The sequence below is a fragment of the Hippopotamus amphibius genome, chromosome 9 (assembly GCF_030028045.1).
Source record: "Hippopotamus amphibius kiboko isolate mHipAmp2 chromosome 9, mHipAmp2.hap2, whole genome shotgun sequence".
Taxonomy (NCBI): domain Eukaryota; kingdom Metazoa; phylum Chordata; class Mammalia; order Artiodactyla; family Hippopotamidae; genus Hippopotamus; species Hippopotamus amphibius.
In genome coordinates this window covers 103,571,283-103,592,103 of record NC_080194.1, presented here as the reverse complement: position 1 = coordinate 103,592,103, position 20,821 = coordinate 103,571,283, and the positions used below count along the sequence as shown (strand labels likewise).

Genomic DNA, 20,821 nt, shown 5'->3' with positions numbered 1-20,821 from the left:
AAGGCCCACCCTCTGGGTAGGTGGGAACCTGAGCCCACCCTCACCTCCTCACCTCAGGGAGGGTGTGAGACTGCACACCCAGAGCAGAGCAGGGCGGGAGGGGCCTGGTGGGCCTCAGTTCTGCCTGGGGACTGTGGGGGGCAGAGGGGGTGGGGGACTGCAGGGGAGCCCCTGCCTGGAGGGAGAGGGACCAAGAGCAGGCCGGGTGGCCCTGGTGCCCGGGCTGGGGGCTGAGGCTTGACCACCAGTGGCTCCCTCCTCCTCCTCTCTAAGGGGCTGTGGCTGGGCAGGGACTCAGGGCCGCCAACCTCTCCCCAAAAGAGCCTGAGCTGGTCCTGCTGCCGCCCCTTCCCCTGGGAGGAGAGAGACACTCAGAGAAACAGAGAAAAAGAGAGACACAGACACTGACTCCCAAGGAGACGCCGAAGGGGTGGCAGAGGCAGGGAGCTGAGAGAGAGAAGAGGGGCCCCAGCTGGCCCAGGTCGGGACCAGCCCCTCCGCATGCAGATGGGGGTGGGGAGCCCCGATCACAGCTCCCTGTACACTGACCACAGGGAGGCCCTTTTGCAATATGGGAAGCGAAGAAGCCAGACTGATAAAGGAAGTGCCTGTCACTGCAGGGTGGATGGGTCTGGGGAAGGCCCCCGCCCTCCTCAGTCCTCTGAAGGAGCCTGGTCCTCGCTCTCCTGCTGCTGAGACTCCCCCAGCAGCCCCTCCACGGGCCCCCCCTCCGGCCTTGAGGGCTCTGCTTGTCTTCTCCTCCCGGGACAAGGGCAAGGCCATGGGTCTGCCCCTGCTGCTGCCCCTGCTGCCCCTGCTGCTGCCGCCGGCGTCTCCGCAGCCTGGTGAGTGGCTGGGTCTGTCCTGCTCTGCCCCGGGCCCCAGGGAGCCCCTGGGGAGGGGCTGTGCCGGGTGTCTGTAGGAGGGTCCCCTGGGGAGGGGCTGTGGCGGGTGTCTGTAGGAGGGTCCCCTGGGGAGGGGCTGTGCCCGGTGTCTGTAGGAGGGTCCCCTGGGGTGGCTGGCCAGGCCTCCTACCCCCAAAAAACAAAGAGCTGGTCCCACAGTGCTGGGTCCCCCGACCCCTCACCCTCCGCCCTGCCCCAAGCCCGGAGAGGGGCTCTCCCAGGCCAGAGGGCCAGTCCTACCACCTATCACACATCCCCCCGTAGGTGAGGGTGCCCGATGGTCTGGGGTCACCTTCAAAGTCTCTCCCTCTCCCTCCCTTCCTCCTCTAGGTTACTGGGCAGAACCCAGTCCAAACTATGGCTATGGGATGAAACAGCCAAGCCACCTCTCAGCCCCCGAGGGTGGCTCCATCCACATCCCCTTCTCCTTCTATCATCCCTGGAAATTAGCCAAGAATCCCAATGTGAGAATATCCTGGAGATGGAAACAGTTCCATGGGGAGTTCATCTACAAAACAGCCCCGCGCTTCATCCATAAGGATTTCAAGGACCGGCTCTTCCTGAACTGGACAGAGGGTAGGAAGAATGGTTACCTCCAGATCTCAAACCTGCGGAGGGAGGATGAGTCCACATACTTCTGCCTGGTGAGGCTGAACACAGCGACAGGCAAAGAGGAAACGTGGCAGTCCATTGAGGGGACCAAACTCACCATCACCCACAGTAAGTCCAGCTGTCCTGCCTGCCTGAGGCTCTCGAAGGCCACCGGTGCCTTGTCCCCCAGGCCTGGCTCAGGCCCCTTCTTCCGGATTCTTCTCTCAAACTCCTCTCCCTGATCCCCTCCACTCCTCCCCAGGGCTCTGGCAACCCCTTTTCACCTTTATCTTCCCCAAACCTGGGCTGCCTCCCTTGCCCATCCTCCTCTGCCCTTCAGACCCAGCCCCTCCCCCATCCCCAGGCCTCAGGCAGCCCATTCCAGGCTCCCAGCTGTGCTCCCTTCCTGCTCCAAGCTGAGGCTCCACCCTGCCTCTGCCTCTGCCCCTGCCCTCGCCCATGTCCTCCAGGTGACCTGACATCTTTAGGATGTGGCTGCCTTCCCTTTGTCATGTGGCTATGTGTGGAGGCTCAGCTACCCCATATCTCTCTCCCCACAGCCATGAGCTCAGCCCGCACACACCGTAGGTACCAAGGGTGGCCCGAGGGGCCCTGTGTCCCCGTCACCTGTTTTCCCATCTCCCCCTCCTTTCTCCTGCTCTGCTCCCCAGAACATGGCCCTCAACGCTCCCACCCCCATCCCATCTCTTTCCTCTCTTTCCCATCTCCTCTTCCCCCGCCTCCATCCTCTTTGCCTCCTTGCCTCCCCACCCCCAACCTCTCTCTGTGTGGTTCTAGTCACCCTGTCCCCGTTGTCCACCCTGATCTTGCTCCTCTGTCCTGCTCATGACGAGACAGCAGCAGCAGCAGTAACCGCAGCTCCCACTGACTGGGCCCTGCATCCCTGCTGGACATCTTGGCAGCATCACCCCAGCTAACCTTCCCCATGACCCCAGTAACAGTCGGTCCTGCTGTCACCCTCCTGTTACAGGAAGGGAAACCGAGGCTCACACGGCAAACACCTGCCCAAAGTCATTCCTCGTACAGGTGGGGTTTGACCCCAGTTTAACCCCAGAGCCTCCCTTCTTTTTTTTTTTTTTTTTTTTAATTTTATTTATTTATTTATTATTTTTTGGGGGATACACCAAGTTCAATCAACTGTTTTTATACACATATCACCGGAGAGCCTCCCTTCTTAACCATGAGCTCCTTGGCCTCAGCTACTGGCCTGATCATCTTGTTGTTCTATTTTTCAACTAATAATGGACATGTAGCATCAACAGATCTCCCTCTGTCACTCAGTGGAGCTTTGGAACTTGAACCTCAGTGTATCTGTCTCCAGGGCAGAGGGGAGGGGTTCTCTCACAGGCACAGGCAATAACAGGGGGTGTTGTTTGTAGGTTATTTTTTTGAAAACTGAAAATTATCTAAGTTCATTTGCTTTTTATAATCACTTGAGCTGTCAGTTCTAAGCAGTGTCAGTGATGAATTTCTGCTCCTGGCTGGGATGGACACGCCCCATGTTTTCCCCCTGGAAAACCACTGCCCGTCTTGACCACTCTGCTGGTTTTAAAGCAAAGAGTGAATCACAACCTGAGTTAAGCAAGACAGCCTTGGTTTGATATTTCCTGACCCTCCTCCGTATTCCCTTAAATGGCCTTTCTTAAGGGACTTTGGCTCTCCTTAAATCCCTCTTCTCTCTTTCCTAATTCTTCCTTCTTTTTCTCATTTCTCTGTTTCAGTCACATTTACTATGAGTTTTTTCATCAATAAATTAATTTTTTCAATTAATTCAATTAATTGGATGGTCATGCTCATTACTTTTTAAAAGACACAGGAAAGTAATAAAAAGAAATGTTTTTAATCCAAGTGACGTACCACCATGCAAACACATCACGCCAAAGGAACAGCTGTAGCAAACATAACTCATAAGTTTGAGATTGGCTTATTAATTTTTTTTACAAACAGTTCTTTTATTTTTTGTAGCCAAATCTGATTATATTCTCATTTGTAGTTTTTCTCTTTTATTTCTAAGCCCCAAACTGCACATCTCACTAGGGGTGAAAATGTTTCTTTCCTAACTTTTGTAAGATTTGCATACTTTTCACAATAAAACTCTTCAACATAGTGAGAATTTATTTTCATATATGGTATGAGATAAAGAACTAAGTTGATCTTTATACCAAGAAACAAATCAGTTGTCCTTACTTCATTTACTGAATATTTTTTCTTTTTTCCATTGACTCATAGGCCTAGCTTTTAAGTTCTTCAGTAGAATAGCATCCATTCCTGGTCTGTCTATTCTGTTTCACTAGCCTGAATTTTCTTATATCAATACCACACTGTTTTAGTTAATATAACTTTATCATGTTTCAATGACTGTTAAGACTTTTTCCATCACAACCACATGACTTCTTCCTCAAAAACTTTATTATTATTGCCTGCCTATTCTTCAACATAAATGTTAGAATAAGTTTGCCAAGTTCCTAGAAAAACACTTATGTTGATTTTTTAAATCAGAATTGCATTAAACCTATAAAGCAATTGACAGAAACTGAAATCAGTATAATGCACAGTCTTCTCACTGAAGGACGGGTCCTATTTTATATCCCTCAGGAAACCTTTGTAGTGTTCTTCCAAAGATCATGTAAGTGTCTCACAAGACTTTTTCATATTCTTTATTTTTATAATTAATGTGCAATATTTTAAAGAATGTGTACTTGCTATAATTTTCATTCTAAAAGTAATGCATAAATTCTAGCCAAGATGCTGGGTTATATGCATGTTTACCTCCACTCCCTCCCAAAATCTACTAAAATGGCAGCAAAGGGAATTTTTTAAGACAAAAACCCACAAGGAAGAAATATTTGCAAGCTAGGTGAACAAAAACAAAATGTGGGACGCTGGAAACAGAAAGACTAATTTAACTAGTTCAGGAGACCAGAAGAGTTAAACCTTAAGGCAGCAGTGCAGACACGCAGAAGGAAGGCGATTTACACTGCAAACCCCCTTAAAGGGTCAGGAATGGCAACTCCTAGTACATTACCTATGAAACTGGGCATGGAAGGTGGTCTGAAAACTAGAGGACTAGCTGAAATGTATTTAAGAAGCAGAAAAATCCCCGTCCCCCCACCACCCCCCACTCCAGCAAAAGAGTAGAGATTTGCTTTCTAGAAACGATAATCCACAAGGAGTCTGGAGGGAGAACCCCGGAGCATAGCTGGGGACAAGGGTTCAGTTCTTAAAGCTGGAGACTTGGTGAACTGATGAGACCTTAAATACCTTGACCCCTGTAGAGGTCTCCCAGGATGCAGGCAGCCAGGCTGGTACCTTACCCATCCACCAAGGACAGAAAAATATCAAGAGACTCTTCTCCGGGATATCTATCTGATGTGCCTGAAAAGATCTAGAAAGCTAACAGATCACTCTACAGCCCACTAACTGGCACACAATATCTGCTATAACACACAAACAGCTTCCTGCATGCTGGCAGCCAAGGGGTCAATGTGACTGGGGTCTCAGCCTTGCACCAGATCCCCTGCACTGAGGGCTCTGCCCTCACCTCAGCTGTGCCCAGGATGCCTGAGGCTAGAGATGCTGTTTTAAAAATGATTGAACTAAACATTTAAGGGACGCTTCTCCCATGGAATGCAGAGAGCAGAACAATTCGGGGGGTGGGGGAAGGGAACCTGGAAGAATCCAAAACAATGGAAGGAGATTAAAATTTTCAAATAACTACCATCCTCAGAAAGTTAAGGAATTTCAGGTATATAACACAAAAGGGTGCTTTACAAAAGAGCTTTCGAAACAAAAAAAAAGAGGTCCTAGAAATTAGAGGTATACTAGCGAAGATGGGAAACTCAATAAATGATGGAAAGATGAAGTTTGTGGAAATATCTCAGAAGGTAGGATAAAATTCAAAGATTTGGATATTGTAGTGGATTGAACAGCGGCCCCCCTAAAGAGTCATGTCTGCATCCCAATCCCCAGAACCTGTGAGTAATACCTTATATGTTTGCAGCTGTGATTTGGTTGAGGAATTTGAGATGAGGAGGTTATCTGGGATTATCTGGGTGGGCTCTCAATACTAATAAAAGCGTCCTTATAAGAGAGGGGCAGTGGGGATTTGACACAGACGGAAGAGAAGGCAGTGTGACCACAGAGGCAGAGACTGCAGTGAAGCAGCCACCAGAAGCTGGAAGAAGGAAGGAACAGATTCTCCCCCAGAGCCTCCTAAGTGAGTGCGGCCTGGCTGACACCTTGATTTCTGACTTCTGGCCTCCAGAACTGTAAGAGAGTAAACTCCTGCTGTTTAGAGTCACCCAGTTTGTGGCAATGTCATAGCAGCCATAGGAACATGATATAGAAATTATAAGGAAGGATAAGAAATATTGAGTATTGGTCCAAGAGTTCCAACCCCTGAATAACAGGAGTTTTAAAGACAGAGAAAAAAAAAGGCCATGGGGAAGAAAACATCAACAAAATCACTCTAGACATTTTTCAGAATGAAAGAACCCTGCAAAATGGGTAAAAAGACCAACCCTGGGGCACTGCAACATGAAATTTCAAAACACCGGGGATAAAGGAAGATCCAACACATTTCCAAGGAGGAAAGAAACTGGCTGCGTAAAGAGATTCAGGAATCAGATTGGTTTGGCTATCTCAACAGCAACAGAAGAAGCTGGAAGACAATGGTTGAATGTCGTGAAATTCCAAGGGAAAATTATTTTGTTTATTTATTTAACAAATGAAATAACAAATACTGATTGAGTGCCTGCTGTATGTCAGGTCCTAACCTGGGCACTGGGATAAAGCAGTTAAGACAAAACAAAAATGTGTTTAACATTGGAACTTACACTTGAGTGTGGAAAGAATACCACAAAAAAAGCAAACAAATTAATTCTGTCTGTGTGTCAGGTGGTGGTGAAAAGAGAAAAGGGGGGAAAAAGGAAGCAGAATCTGTGGACAGAGGTGCTGGGGTGCTGCTTTATGCAGACGGGACCGGGAAGGCTGCTGGGACATTAGTCAGAGTCCCAGCAGGAGGCAGCTGCTCAAACAAGGTAACTGAGGAGAGTTTTGAGGAAGGTACAGGGTAGCGAAACCAGCCAGGGACAGTGAGACACCTGAGACCAGCCACAGGCCTAAGAAGCAGGGGAGGAAGTGGGTGCTGGGACCCAGAGAGGAGCTGTGGCCTCTGGCGAGAGAGAGTCCACATGCCCGTGATGGTTAGATTTGTACCTACTGGACTGGGCTAAGGGACACCCGATAGCTGCTAAGACATTATTTCTGAGTGTGCCTGTGAAAGTGTGTCTGGAAGAGATTAGCAGTGAGTGGGCACCACCCAATCCCTTGATGGCCTGAGTGGAACAAAAAAGTAGAGGAAGGACAAACTTGCTCCCCACTTGAGCTGGGACATCCATGTCCTCCTGTCCCCAGACATCAGAACTCTTGGTTCTCAGGCTTTTGGAATCAGACTGGGTCTTACAACACTGACCCCGTAGTTCTCAGGCCTTTGGGTTTGGACTGAAATGACACCACCAGCTTTCTGCATCTTGCCCCTTGCTGATGGCACATCATGGGATTTCTCAGCCACCATAATTAAGAGCCAATCCCTCATATGAAAACTCTCTCTATATATATAGCCTATTGGTTCTTGTTTCTCTGGGGAATCCTGACTGAGGCAATGCCCATCAGGGAGGGATCCAAGGGCTATGCCCTGACTCACTCCCCTCTCTCCCTGCACCTCCTGCTGGTGACTCCCACTGGCCACTGAATAGGAACCAGTGGGCAAGAGAGCCCACAGCTGGAGTCCACCAAGACCAGCCTCCAAAGGCACCAAGTAGGGTGGAGAAGAGCTGGGGAGGGATCTGGAGGAGCCAGCATAAAAATCCAGCCTAGGCACAGATGTGCAGGAAGTGAGGGAGAGGTCTGGAGAAGAAGGTTCCGGTCAAGGGGGAGCAGCAAGGGCACAGGCCGTGAGGTGGGACAAGTGTGCTTGCAGCAGAGGAAGAGGCTGAGGGTGGCAGGAGGGGAGGGCAGAGCAGGCAGGTCCTGTGTGGCTTTGAAAGTCAAGGAGAGAGCTCTGCCTCCAAGAGCGATGGGAGCAAGTGAGGGCTTCCTGCAGAGCAGCCCTGTGACCAGATTTACATTGTAAATGTGTCCCTCTGGCTGTCGTGTGGAGAATAAGACTACACAGATGACCAAGGTCAAAGAGGGGAGACCAGAGAGATACGGTGCGGCTTGATTAGGGTGACGGCCATGGTGGGTGAGAAGTTGCCAGATGCTGGTTATATTCTGAAGACAGGGCAGACAGGATTTGCACATGATGGGAGAAGAGAAAGAAAGAAGCAAGGATGACTCTAAGGCCTTTGGCCTGAGCATCCTGAAAGATGAGGTTTCATTTACTGAGTGGGGAAATTGGGAGAGGGACAGGTTTGGGAAGAAATGAAGAGCTCTGTTTTGAACATCCTAAACTTGAGATGTTACCAGACAAACAAGAGGAGGTGTGACGAGGCAGTGAGATATGTGAGTCTGTGTGCAGGGGCAGGGTTAGCTGGATGTGTAAGTAGAGGAGTTTTCTTCTCATGGCTTTTGGTTAATCCCATAGGGCGGGATGAGATTATCTGGGAAGTGAGGGTAGAGAGAGGAGGTCCCAGGACTGAACCTTGATGGTTAGTGGGAAGACAAGGAGGAATCAATAAAGAAAACTGAGACGGAGCTGCTGGTGAGGCAGGAGAAGAACCAAGAGAGGCGGTGTCCCAGCTGCCACGTGAAGAAACCCTTTCATGAATGTCAAACGCTGAGACGTTGAGTAAGATGAAGAAAAGGAGCTAAAAGAGATCTAAATCCTCGATTTCAATAGTAGGATGTGATCAGATACTATCGAAAACAACAAAATCAAGGAACAGTATTAAACGCCTGTGATATAGAAGTATGAGATTAGGGACTTCCCTGATGGTCCAGTGGTTGGGAATCTGTCTTGCAATGCAGGGGATGCTGGTCCCATCCCTGTTTGGGGAACTGGGATCCCACATGCCACAGGGCAACTAAACCCGTGAGCCACAACTACCAAGCATGTGGGCCAAAACTAGAGAGCCTGCATGCCACAGCTAAGACCCAATGCAGGCAAAAACTAAATAAATAAATAAATATTTTTAAAAAGAAGAAGAAAAAAAAAGAAATAGGAGGTTAATGCAAAAGAAATCACTACAGGGGCTAAAATTAGTCTCCTCTGAGGAGAGTGAGGAGGCTTATGCAGGGGGTGCTGTTTTTATAACCTGTAGGGAATTTGTTGATTTTTTTACATTATGTGTTCATACAATTTATGTGAAAGTAAATGTTAAATTTAAACAATAACAAAGGTACTGGTAATACTTGCACAATATAAAATGATCAAATGTAGAAAAGAGTCAAATGAAAAACACATTCCTCTCTCCACTTTACTGCTAACCCAGTACCTCTTTCCACAGAAATGTCCTCTCTACAGATATAGATATAGATACAGATATATAGATATAGAACACAACAGAATCAAAATGCATATTATTCTGCTCTTCAAATTGCTATTTTTACTTCATGGACCTCAAGTATCTTTCCATTTTTACGCCTTTCTTTTTAAATGCCTGCATGGTCTCCCACTACAGCAATGGATCATAACTTACTTAATGAGTGTCCTATTTAAAGACATTGAGGTTGTTGTCACACCACAAACAAAGCTGCAGAGAGCATCCTTAAACACAGGCCTTTGAATACTGGGGACAGCATTTCCATAGAATAAATTCCTAGCACACAAATCACTGGGTCAGAGGGCATGCGTGAAAATTTTACATTTTGATAGATATTCCCAAATGCATTCCCAAAGATTGTGCCAACCCATTGTGCCAAAACTGAGTATTTTCCTTCACTCAGATCAGTAAATATAAACAGCCTCTTGTTCTTTTAATCTGCATTTCTAAAAATTATGAATGCAGGTTAGCATCAGGGTTATGTTAATTTATGAAATGAATTAGAACTGCATCATCTTCCATATTTCTTTCTGTTCTGGAATCTTTATCTGGGAATTATCTGTTCCTTACATTTTTATAAGAATTTGTCTATATAACCTCCTGAGCTTGAAATCTTTTATTTCAAAGGTAGTTCTCTAATAGTATTCTCAATTACTTCTTTGTCTACCTATTAGTTCAAGTTTACTATTTCTTAAATTCATTCCTTTAAAATTAGTTTGCCTAAGGTAATCATCCATTTCACAGATGTTTTTAGGTTTATCAACCTGTAATTTGCACACACTCACTTAGTGATTTCAACAGACTCTTTGTCATTGTTAGGTTTGCAAGGGTCTTGTCTGTTTTCTTGTTTGTTTCTTCCCTGAATATCCACTTGCTGTATTTATTATTCTCTCTGGTGTTCTGTTTCCTAAAAATCTCATTCCTACATAGGTTTTCATTACTTTAAAACTATGAGTTTCCTTAGAGCTGGCTACTCTTCATTTGGGTACGTTTTCTTTGCAAATGTAATATTTCACTCATCTAAATTTTTTAATATAATTAAAGTGTTTAATAACATGAATTTAACTTTGAGTGTAGCTTTAGTTTGGTTTTATTTTCAGTAGGCTTTACTATCATTTTTAATCTGGCATGTTAGTATATATTTTTTCTTTGATTAAGTAATATTTAAATTTTTTAATTCTCAATTGAGTCATATTTACACTTTTATTATTAATTTCTAATGAAAGTGGGCAATGAATTTGGTCCACATTTACTGAAGATTTTATTGGAATTGGGTTTTTTTTTCCTATGATGACTATTTGGTAAATTTTTCTAATAGTCCACTAAAAGAAGGTTCAGTCTGTTTACAGAACTTAAATATGAATTTAACCTTAAAAACAAATTCCAATATACATTAGGTGTTTTACGGATGTTTTTCCCTTATTAAAACTTTCATGTACAAGGACAATTACTGTTTGATTTCACCTATACGAGGTCCCTAGAGTTGTCAAATTCAGAGACAGAAAGTAATTAATGGCTGCCCCAGGCCTGGGGGACGGGGGAAGGGTGCCTGAGGGTTTAATGGGAACAACTCAGGAAGGTAACAAGTTTGATGGTGGTGAGAGTTGCACAATAATGTAAATGTACTTAATGCCATTGATCTGTACACTTAATTACGGTTAAACAGCAAATTTTATGGTATGTGTCTTTTACCACAATAAAAAAAAATTTTTAATCCTGTGATTCAGGTATTTCTATTTGTAGGTGATGAAATGAGGTTCTGAGATCACAGCACTGATAGGGGGTAGAGTCAGAATTTAAAGGGAGTGATGAGGGTTCAGAGCTTCCAGCGTCTCCCCTTGTTACTCGCCTCCCTGTGGGAGAACTTCAGAGACTTGCTCCCCACCCCCCACATTCCCCAAACTGGGGAACAAGATGTGACAGCTTCACCCAGACACCCAGTCCTTTAGCAGGGAATCTGCATATTTCTCATGTCTTCTCAGCTACCAAGACAACCACCCTGAACCCCACCAACACCGCTGCCACTACTGTTGCCAGCAACACAGCCACTGCCACAGCCGTCTTCCCAGAGGACATAAGGCTCCCAAGTAAGGAAGCTGTGGTCAGGGTGGCAGTGCCCAGCGCTGTGCTCAAAATCATAATTTTGGTGCTGACTGTGTATCTCAGGTGGAAGAGAAGCAAAGGTAAGTGGTCCGGAACCCCCAACCTCTCCCCAAGATTCCCAGCTGGGTGTTTCTCAGAACCTTCCTGCATCAGAATGACCATGGGTGCTCAGTAAAAATACAGATCCCTGCTGGGCCTGAGGTCTGGGCTTGGGAATCTGCATTTTTAATGGTCTCCTCAGGTGGTATTTGTGTGTCATCAAGTTTGGGACCCACTGTTCCAGAACAATCCAATCCCTCTCCACAAATCTGATCATTTCCAGTTCTTGTCTCTTGACGTAATCATTTCTCATCAGTCCTTACCTTTTGTTTATGGGGAGGGAGGGTCTGCTCTGGGAAATGTAAGGAGAAAGCAGAAGGGACAGGAAGGTGGCTCCACTCAACAAGCACTGGTTAGACACTCACTTTCCAGGGCCTGGCTTGTAACTGGAGATGCAAAAGTGAATAAAGCATAGGCCCTGCTTTCAAGGAACTGGTGGGGGGGCGGGGGGGTGGGGACAGTTGCCTCAAAAGCTGTCAAAGATTGGGAGGAAGACGAGGCAATCAAGGCAGACTTCCCAGAGGAAGTGACACCTGCAGAAACTCTGAAAGAATGAAAAAGAACTAGCTAGGTGGTGAGAGTGGTGTAGAGGTCACTGTCCTTCCAGGGGAAGGAAACCATTCTGGGAACTGTAAGTAGCTCAGGGCTGTGGAGGAGGCAGGAGATGAGAGAAGAAGACCTTCACACCCCAGAGCCTCTGATCTGAGAGGCAACGTGAAGCAGCAAAGTGACAGCCTCAGCTTGGCCTTGCAGATATGCAGTCTGTGGCAGAGGGGCGAGGCTGGGGTCAGTCTATTGCCATGGCAGCATGGATGGAGGGAGAGGGCCAGATCCTGGAAAAGTTTAAGAGGGGAAACCAGCAGGAATTGGTGATTGGATTGGTAGAGGGATGAGGGAGCAGGAATAAGTCCCATGTTTCCAACTTGGGTGAGTGAGACCACGGTGAGAACAAGTAAATTAGAGGGCACAGGAGGTCAAGGACCATGAGTGGGAGAGAAGGGTGATTCTTGAGTTTGGGATAGTTTATATTTGTGTGGCATCTGCGTAGAGATGTCCATCAGAAATTTAGATGTATGCATTTACAACTGAAAGAGGGGACAGGGCTAGAGGCATTAATTATTTATGCCACAATGCCCTCCAAAATTGATCTGAAAGTCTGTTAAGAAAATGTGCAACAAGAGATTAGCTCTATCTGGTTAATTAAAGCACAGAGGGCAGCCAAGTCTTGCTTCATACTGAAGCTGGGTAAACTCTGAAACAATGATACTGTTGCCTCAACTTCCTTATCAGTAAAATCAGTATAATAATAGTACTTTCTCAGAGGTTTATATAACAATTAAACATAAGGCATTTAAAATAGATCCTAGCTACAAGATTAACATGCAGAAATTGGTTGTGTTTCTTTACACTAATAATGAAATATCAGTAAGAGGATGTAAACAAACAATCTCTTTTAAAATCACCTCCAAAAAATAAAATAAAATACACAGGACTTCCCTGGTGGTCCAGTGGTTAAGACTCCGGGCTCCCAATGCAGGGGGCAGGGAGTTGATCCCTGGTCAAGGAACTAAGATCCCACATGCTGCGTGGCACGGCCAGAAATAAATAAATAAAATAAAATAAAATAGTTAGGAATAAACCTCACAATGGAGATGAAAGACATATGCCAAGGACTACAAAATTTTAATAAAGGAAACTGAAGATGACTCAAAGAAATGGAAAAATATCCAACGCTCTTGTATTGGAAGGATTACTGTTGTTAAAATGGCCATAATACCCAAAGCAATCTACAGATTTAATGTGATCCCTATCAAATTCACCATGAAATTTTTCACAGAACAAGAACAAATAATCCTAAAGTTTATGTGGAACTATAAAAGACTCAGAATTGCCAAAGCAATCCTGAGGAAAAAGAACAAAGCAGGAGGCATAACCCTCCAGACTTCAGACAATACTTCAAAGCTACAGTAATCAAAACAGCATGGTATTGGCACAAAAACAGACATAGGGATCAATGGAACAGACTAGAGAACCAAGAAATAAACCCAGATGCCTATGGACAATTAATGTTTGACAAAGGAGGCAATAATATAAAATGGGAAAAAGACAGTCTCTTCAGCAACTGGTGTTGGGAAAGTTGGAGAGCCACATGTAAATCAATGAAGTTAGAACACAGCCTCACACCATACACAAAAATAAACTCAAAATGGCTTAAAGACTTAAATATAAGATAAGATATCATAAAACTACTAGAAGAGACATAGGCAAAACATTCTCTGATAGAAATTGTACCAATGTTTTCTTAGGCCAGTCTCCCAAGGCAATAGAAATAAAAGCAAAAATAAACACATGGGACTTAATCAAACTTAGAAGCTTTTGCACAGCAAAGGAAACCATCGACAAAATGAAAAGACAAGCTACGGAATGGGAGAAAATATCTGCAAATGATGCAAGCAACAAAGGCTTATTTTCCAAAATATGCAAACAGCTCAATAACAAAAAAACAAACAACCCAATCAAAAAAATGAGCAGGAGACCTAAACAGACATTTCTCCAAAGAAGACATACAGGTGGCCAATAGGCACATGAAAATATGCTCAGCATTGCTAATCATTAGAGAAATGCAAATCAAAACTACAATGAGGTACCACCTCACACCAGTCAGAATGGCCATCATTAAAAAGTCTCAGGCTTCCCTGGTGGCACAGTGGTTAAGAATCGATCTGCCAATGCAGGGGACACGAGTTCAAGCCCTGGTCCAGGAAGATCCCACATGCCGCGGAGCAACTAAGCCTGTGTGCCACAACCACTGAACCTGCGCTCTAGAGCCCTCGAGCCACAGCTATTGAGCTCATGTGCCACAACTACTGAAGCCCACACACCTAGAGCCCATGCTCCTCAACAAGAGATGCCGCCGCAGTGAGAAGCTCACACACCACAATGAAGAGTAGCCCCCACTCTCCACAACTAGAGAAATCCCGTGCACAGCCAATAAATAAATAAATAAAATAAAAATAAATTTAAAGAAGAGGAAAAAAGGTCTATAAATAATAAATGCTGGAAAGGGTGTGGAGAAAAGGGAATGCCCTTACACTGTTGGTGGGGATGTAAATTGGTGCAGCCGCTGTGGAGAACACTATGGAGATTCCTCTAAAAGCTAAAAACAATGTTGCCATATGATCCAGCACTCCCACTCCTGAGCATATACCCAGAAAAAACTATAATTTGAAAAGATGCATGCACCCCTATGTTCATACCAGCACTATTTACAGTAGCCAAGACATGGAAACAACCTAAATGTCCACTGACAGATGAATGGATAAAGAAGATGTGGTACATACACACGAGTGTGGGTCAAAAATTATCCGCACTTCGGTTATACTAAAACTTCTGTAAATTCTACAGCCAGAGTGTGGATAATTTTTGACTCACCCTCATTCAATGAAATATTACTCAGCCATTAAAAAGAATGAAATAATGCCATTTGCAGCAATATGGATGGAACTAGAGATTATCATACTAAGTGAAAGTAAGTCAGAAAGAGAAAGACAAATGCCATATGATATCACTTATATGTGGAATCTAAAATGTGGCACAGATGAATATATCTATGAAACACAAAAAGACTCACAGACACAGAACAGATTTATGGTTGCCAAGGGGAAGGGGGTTGAGGAGGGAAGGATTGGAAGTTTGGGATTAGCAGATGCAAACTATTATACATAGGATAGATAAACAACAAGGTCCTACTGTAGAGCACAGGGAAGTATATTCAACATCCTGTGATAAACCATAATGGAAAAGAATATGCAAAGAATATATGTGTGTGTGTGTGAGTAACTTTGCTGTACAGCAGAAATTAACACAACATTGTAAATCAACTATACTTCAATTAAAAAAAAACACCTAGGAACAGCAACCAAAAAAGAGAAAAAATTTAAAAATTAAAAAAAATAAAATAGATCCTGGCACAGAGTAAGTACTATATGAAATGAACATAGCATGTATAATGATTAAGTTACAAAAATTCAAATGATGCAACACTGGCATATGCTAAACATATAACACATAACAGATAAAGCAATGGAAGAAAAAAGAAAAACCCAGATACAGGTAGGATGAAAACAGACCTAAATATATGTGGGAATTTAGTAGGTTAAGAGGAAGCATTTCTAATCAATTGGAAAGGATGAGTAAGAAAAGACATGGTGCTGGAACAACGGAGTAGCATCTGAGAAAAATAACATTATCTCCTTACCTCATAATCTGCACTAAAATTAATCCTATGGAGATCAAAGATCCAAATAAGGAAAGAAAAAAAAACTAGTACTAGAAGAAAGCATGTGAGACTATTTATAACCGTGGAGTGAGGAGGACCACCCTAAGTATGGCATAAAACCCAAAGCCATGAATAAAAATATTGACAAATGCATACAAATTGTTTTTTTAGATCTGTGGAGCAGCCACAGTGGTTGTGTCCTGAGAATGAGGATAACGGTGGGAGGTGAAGAGAAAATGTGACAGTCACTGAGGACATGCAAGATGATATTTGAGGATCAGCTCAGATGAGAAGTCATAAATCTATACAAGCATCACTGCACCTGTTATGTTTTCCCCCAGAGGGATTCAACCAGGCAGGTTTAGAAACCTCTAGGAACTGTTGGTTACACATTGTGTTCAGGTGCCAGCACCAGAGAACAGAAGTAACAGTGGGTTAAATAACACAGAGGGTTTTCTTTTTTCCTCATCGAAAAGGATCTGGAGGCAGACTACAGGGGCCACTGTCCTTAGGCACTCAGGCGTCTACCTTCTGCTCACTATCCTGGATACTGGTTTCTACCCAAAGGCTGCCTCATGGTCCAAGATGGCTGCTGGAACTCCAGGCATTATTTGTGAATCTAAACAGGAAACAGGATGTAGGAGGAAAGGACAAAAAGACTATGACCCAGGACTTCCTAGGTGGCACAGTGGTTAAGAATCTGCCTGCCAATGCAGGGGACACAGGTTTGATCCCTGCGCCAGGAAGATCCCACATGCTGCGGAGCAACTAAGCCCGTGCGCCACAACTGTTGAGCCTGTGCTCTAGAGCCCGTGAGCCACAACTATTGAGCCCATGTGCCGCAGCTACTGAAGCCCACGTGCCTAGAGCCCGTGCTCTGCAACAAGAGAAGCCACCACAATGAGGAGCCTGTGCACTGCAATGAAGAGCAGCCCCTGCTCTCTGCAACTAGAGAAAGCCCGTGTGCAGCAACGAAGACCCAACACAGCCAATAAAAATAAATAAATAAATAAATAAATAAATCCAATAAATAAATTTATCAAAAAAAAAAAAAAAAGACTATGACCCAGCGGTCTGTCCTCCTTTTAAAGATCCTTCATGAAAGTCCTACCCACAACTTACCCTTATGCCTTATTGGCTAGAATATGGTCATATATTCCACAACTGTCTGCAGGCAGGCGCACTGCCACTCCAAATAAAATCAAGGTTCTGTGAATGGATATGGGGTACACAAACAGCATTCCCTGCCTTAGGACACATCCAGGCTTGGAGATGTGTCAGCAAGTGTGGCAGAGGGACAGGGGAACCCAGGAGTCAAGGAGCCAGTGAGAGGGCACAGATGGAGAGTAGAGGGCTCAGCAGGGAGCTCGGATAACCTGAAAGAAAGTGGATCATCTCTAAAAAACGAGCTACTACAACCTGCAGGGACAAGACTGAGGTGCCCCGGGATGGATCCCTCCATCTTCTCCGGGGCAGACGTCACAATGGCACTGGGCCAAGGGGAGGAAGGGGGAGGCACTGCCTGGAACTTAATAAACTTTAATCTCTTGAGCAGAAAAGGAAAAAAAAAAGAAAGTGGATCATCAAGGGACGAGAGTTCAGTGAGGTCACGCACAGGTACAGAGGGCTGATGACTAAAGAGACCCGAAAGGAAAGACAGCTGAAGCCTAAAAATGATACTAGCACGAATTCCCTGGTAGTCCAGTGGTTAGGACTCCAAGCTTTCACTGCCAAGGGGGTGGGTTCGATCCTTGTTGGGGGAACTAAGATCACACAAGCCAAGTGGCAAGTCCGGGGGAAAAAAAAGATACGAGCATTTACTATGTCAGAGTTCTCAGTTCAAGTGATTTTTAAAAAGCTCAGGGTGTGGCTGAGTGGAGCAGAGGTCACTGGAGTTGGAGGAAGTGGGCAGGTCCAGTGTGTTCAGAGGGTGACAGGGCACAGGGTGCAGGGAAGAGCTGCTCTCCTGATGGGTGTTGAGGACAAGGCAGGACAGGTGTGGACAGCCTCAGGCTGCCAGCTGGGGCCCGGCTCTAAGTCCCAGGTCCCTCCCAGGCAGGTTTCAGCCAAGCTGTGTTGCTGCTCTAGTCTCTCCAAGGCTGGATTCACAGTGAGACAGGGCAGAGAAGGCAGGGAGGAGACAGGCCTCTGTGGATGTGGACGGCACACTGACACACTGTTGGTCCCCCTACAGGTCTGCAGACTAAAGCCAGAACCCCAGCTAGGTGAGCGCTTCTCCTCAAAGGGGGATGTGGGGGGGGGCTGGTTTTGGAAACAGGAAGTTTCCTTCTGAGAACAGCCGCTCCCCTCCTGGACTCTCTGTCCACATTCTCCCAAGTCCCCTAAGAGGCCAGGCTCTTCACGTCCTGAGGCTCCAGCTCCTTAAAAAATTGGCAGCAGTGCACCAGCAGCACTTTGATTCTTTCCAAGAACATCTCCCTTTGTGTTTCTCTGGCTCCCCCTTTCCTCCTTCAATCCCGTTTCTAAGCTTTTCCTCTGTTCATCCTGGTTTCTCTCCACCTTGAACATCATCCTTCCTGAACACACCGACCTCCTCCACATTCTGTCCCCTTTCTTGCTCCTCATCCAATCTGTCCTTTTTCCCCTGTGATGCTGGGCCTCCTGCTGCTCTGCCCTCTCTCTTTTCTCAGAGCAACTTCCCTCCAGGCTCCCAGCCTGGCTCCCTCTCCTCTGGCCCCAGCTCCTCTTCTTTTCCTGAGCTCGCTCCCTCCTCACCGCCCACCTCTTTCCTTTCTCCATCCTTTCCTTCCACTTCCAGGCTTTTCCTTCTCACAGCCCCTCCCTCCTCTCTCCCCCTCCTGACTCTTGACGGCTGCCCTCCTTGGACCACCCCCCCCCCCCCCCCCGCCACTGCCATGGCGTCTCCTCTGGGACCAAGGTCTGAGCACTGCCCAGGGGATCTGAGATTAGCTTCCTGGTTCTTGTGCTCCAGTTTTAACCCAGGCGCTGCAGCAGAGCGGACAGGAGTTCCCCCTCCTGCTTCTCCTCCCTGTGCCCCCACAGTAAAGGCACTTCTCTAGAACAATCCACCTCAGTCAGCACTCAAGGACCGGGCTACACTGCAAATGACCCCTCAACCCCATTCAGGCAGCCTCCTTCTGAGAGCCTCAAACCTCTGCCTTCATCTTCCAAGTGTGGCCAGGCAGGTCACAGAGCCTCCACCAAGAGAATCAGCCCATGCAGGTGTAACTCTTTTCTGCCCAGCCTCTGACACATGGCCCCCCTCCTGTTCCCACGCAGGGGATCCTTCCAAAACCCAGAGGAGAAATACGAGAACTCTTGGAATAAAGGTAAGTCCTGCCGCCATCATCCCTGCTCTCCACCTGGGCCTTCCTTCTTCCCCACACACACCCTCCCCACACATGTGCCCTCAGCATCCTCCTCTCTCCCCTGCCTCACCCACCCTCCCCCGAGACCCTGGTCCTGACCTAGAGATGACCTCACTACTGGGGCCCCTGCACACTTCTCTACTCTGGCTGCCAGACCACCTGACCCCAGCACATCCTGATTTTTTTCTAGGACAACATACAGAACCTGAGCAGGACCATAAAAATAGCAGCTCAGCTTAGGGCCTGAAAGGATTAAAGGGAAGTTTGGAGAAGGTGGGGTGGAAGAACAGAGGGATGTGGTTGGCGGGGCATCAGCTGTGGGTTCACAGCTCTGAGATGGGACAGCTCCCCCTCTGCTGTCTAAGCCCCTCCCCTTTCCATTCTCCCCCAGGATGATGGCATCTTCTATGCCTCCCTCGCCCTCTCCAGCTTGACCTCACCAGCAGCGCCTCCTTGCCCCCCTCCCAACAGGAACACCCAGGAAGAGACCCTATACTCTGTCTTAAAGGCCTAAGAAGTGGGACTGAGTGAGGACCTCCTTAGAGTCAGCTGTGCACAGGGTTCTCAGTTTCCCACAATCATCCCAACCAGACACAGACGACTCAGAAGCCAGAAGGTGCTGAGGGCACCAAGGACCTGAGAGAGACACAGCCACCTGATCCAGTTCCCTCTTCAACTTCCTAGCCCTTGACCACAAAAATAGAAGTACCTGTACAATTTGCCTGAATGCATCAGAGGAGAAAGCTGATGTCACCTTCGACTTCTGTCCTTTTGTCCAAAAGTTAACCATAATACACAGCTCACACCAAGATCCCTCCCCTAGTACTTTGTTCAGTAACTGCCTCAGGCCAGGGACCAATAAATCCCCAAAGGCTGGTAGCCAGTCCAGAACCGAAGGTCTGTCCCCTAATGTAACCCTTCTCCTCTCCTTAGGATAATAACTGGCACGTATTGTATCAGTGCTTCACATGCATGACCTCATTTCAGCATCATCAACCACCCTATATGGCACTGGAGGTACCACTTGAGGCAGGATAACAAGACCCGGAATGGTTACAGTGCTTTTCCCAAGACCGTGTTGCTAGTAAGTGGCTGAGGCAGGATTTGAACCCAGACCTGCCCTTCTTGATGTCCTTCTCCCAGGACTCAGGTGTCATCACCTTCCCAGATCCGTATACCGACAGGGCTCCCACCAGAAAGCACGATGTGCCGCAGTGACACAGAGGAGGAGAGAAAGAAGCCAAAAGAAAATATGTGGTTGAGGGACTTCCTAGGTGGCACAGTGGTCAAGAATCTGCCTGCCAATGCAGGAGACACAGGTTCGATCCCTGCTCCAGGAAGATAGCACATGCCGTGGAGCAACTAAGCCCGTGTGCCACAACTACTGAGCCTGTGCTCTGGAGCCCATGAGCCACAACTATTGAGCCCGTGTGTTGCAACTCCTGAAGCCCACACTCCTAGAGCCGGTGCTCAACAATAAGAGAAGCCACTGCAACGAGGAGCCCGTGCACCACAATGAGCCCCTGCTCTCCTCAACTAGAGAAAGCCCCTGTGTAGCAATGAAGACTCAATGCAGCCAATAAATAAATAAATAAATTTATTACAAAAAAAAAAAAAGGAAAACGTTGTTGAGATGAACCAAACCAACTAAACCAGTAACCTCGTTTGTTACCATAAGCTGTACAACTCTGACTTTAGCTAACTAACCTCACAGCCAGTGAACAACGCCATCAATAGACTACTTCATCCAACAAATGTAGAATACACATTTTTCCCAAGCTCACATAGAACATTCACCAAAATAGACCATGTTCTGGGCCACAAAAGCCACCCAAACAAATTTAAAAGGATAAAAATCACACAATGTCTGCTCTCAGACCACAATGGAGATAAACTAGAAGTCAATAACAGAAAGATAACTGAAAAATCCCAAATACATGTAGATTAAACAACATACTTATAAATACACATAAAAAATAAAATCAATAC

At 46.2% G+C, this 20,821-nt stretch overlaps 1 protein-coding gene across 1 annotated transcript; it reads left to right on the top strand.

Moving 5' to 3' along the window:
* The first annotated feature begins 781 nt into the window (after window positions 1-781).
* LOC130860988 (paired immunoglobulin-like type 2 receptor alpha) lies at window positions 782-20,426 on the top strand. The gene is made up of 7 exons (XM_057749498.1): window positions 782-845; window positions 1,236-1,625; window positions 10,984-11,184; window positions 17,677-17,707; window positions 18,744-18,793; window positions 19,023-19,066; window positions 19,224-20,426. Exons 1-7 carry the CDS (start codon window positions 782-784, stop codon window positions 19,344-19,346), a joined length of 903 nt encoding a protein of 300 aa, XP_057605481.1. The 3' UTR covers window positions 19,347-20,426.
* Window positions 20,427-20,821: the final 395 nt, after the last annotated feature.

Coding starts and splice junctions, on each gene's coding strand:
- LOC130860988 (XM_057749498.1), top strand. CDS start 782: ATGGGTCTGCCCCTGCTGCTGCCCCTGCTGCCCCTGCTGCTGCCGCCG. Junction 846..1,235: donor GCCGGCGTCTCCGCAGCCTG/GTGAGTGGCTGG, acceptor TTCCTCCTCTAG/GTTACTGGGCAGAACCCAGT. Junction 18,794..19,022: donor CGAGAACTCTTGGAATAAAG/GTAAGTCCTGCC, acceptor ATTTTTTTCTAG/GACAACATACAGAACCTGAG.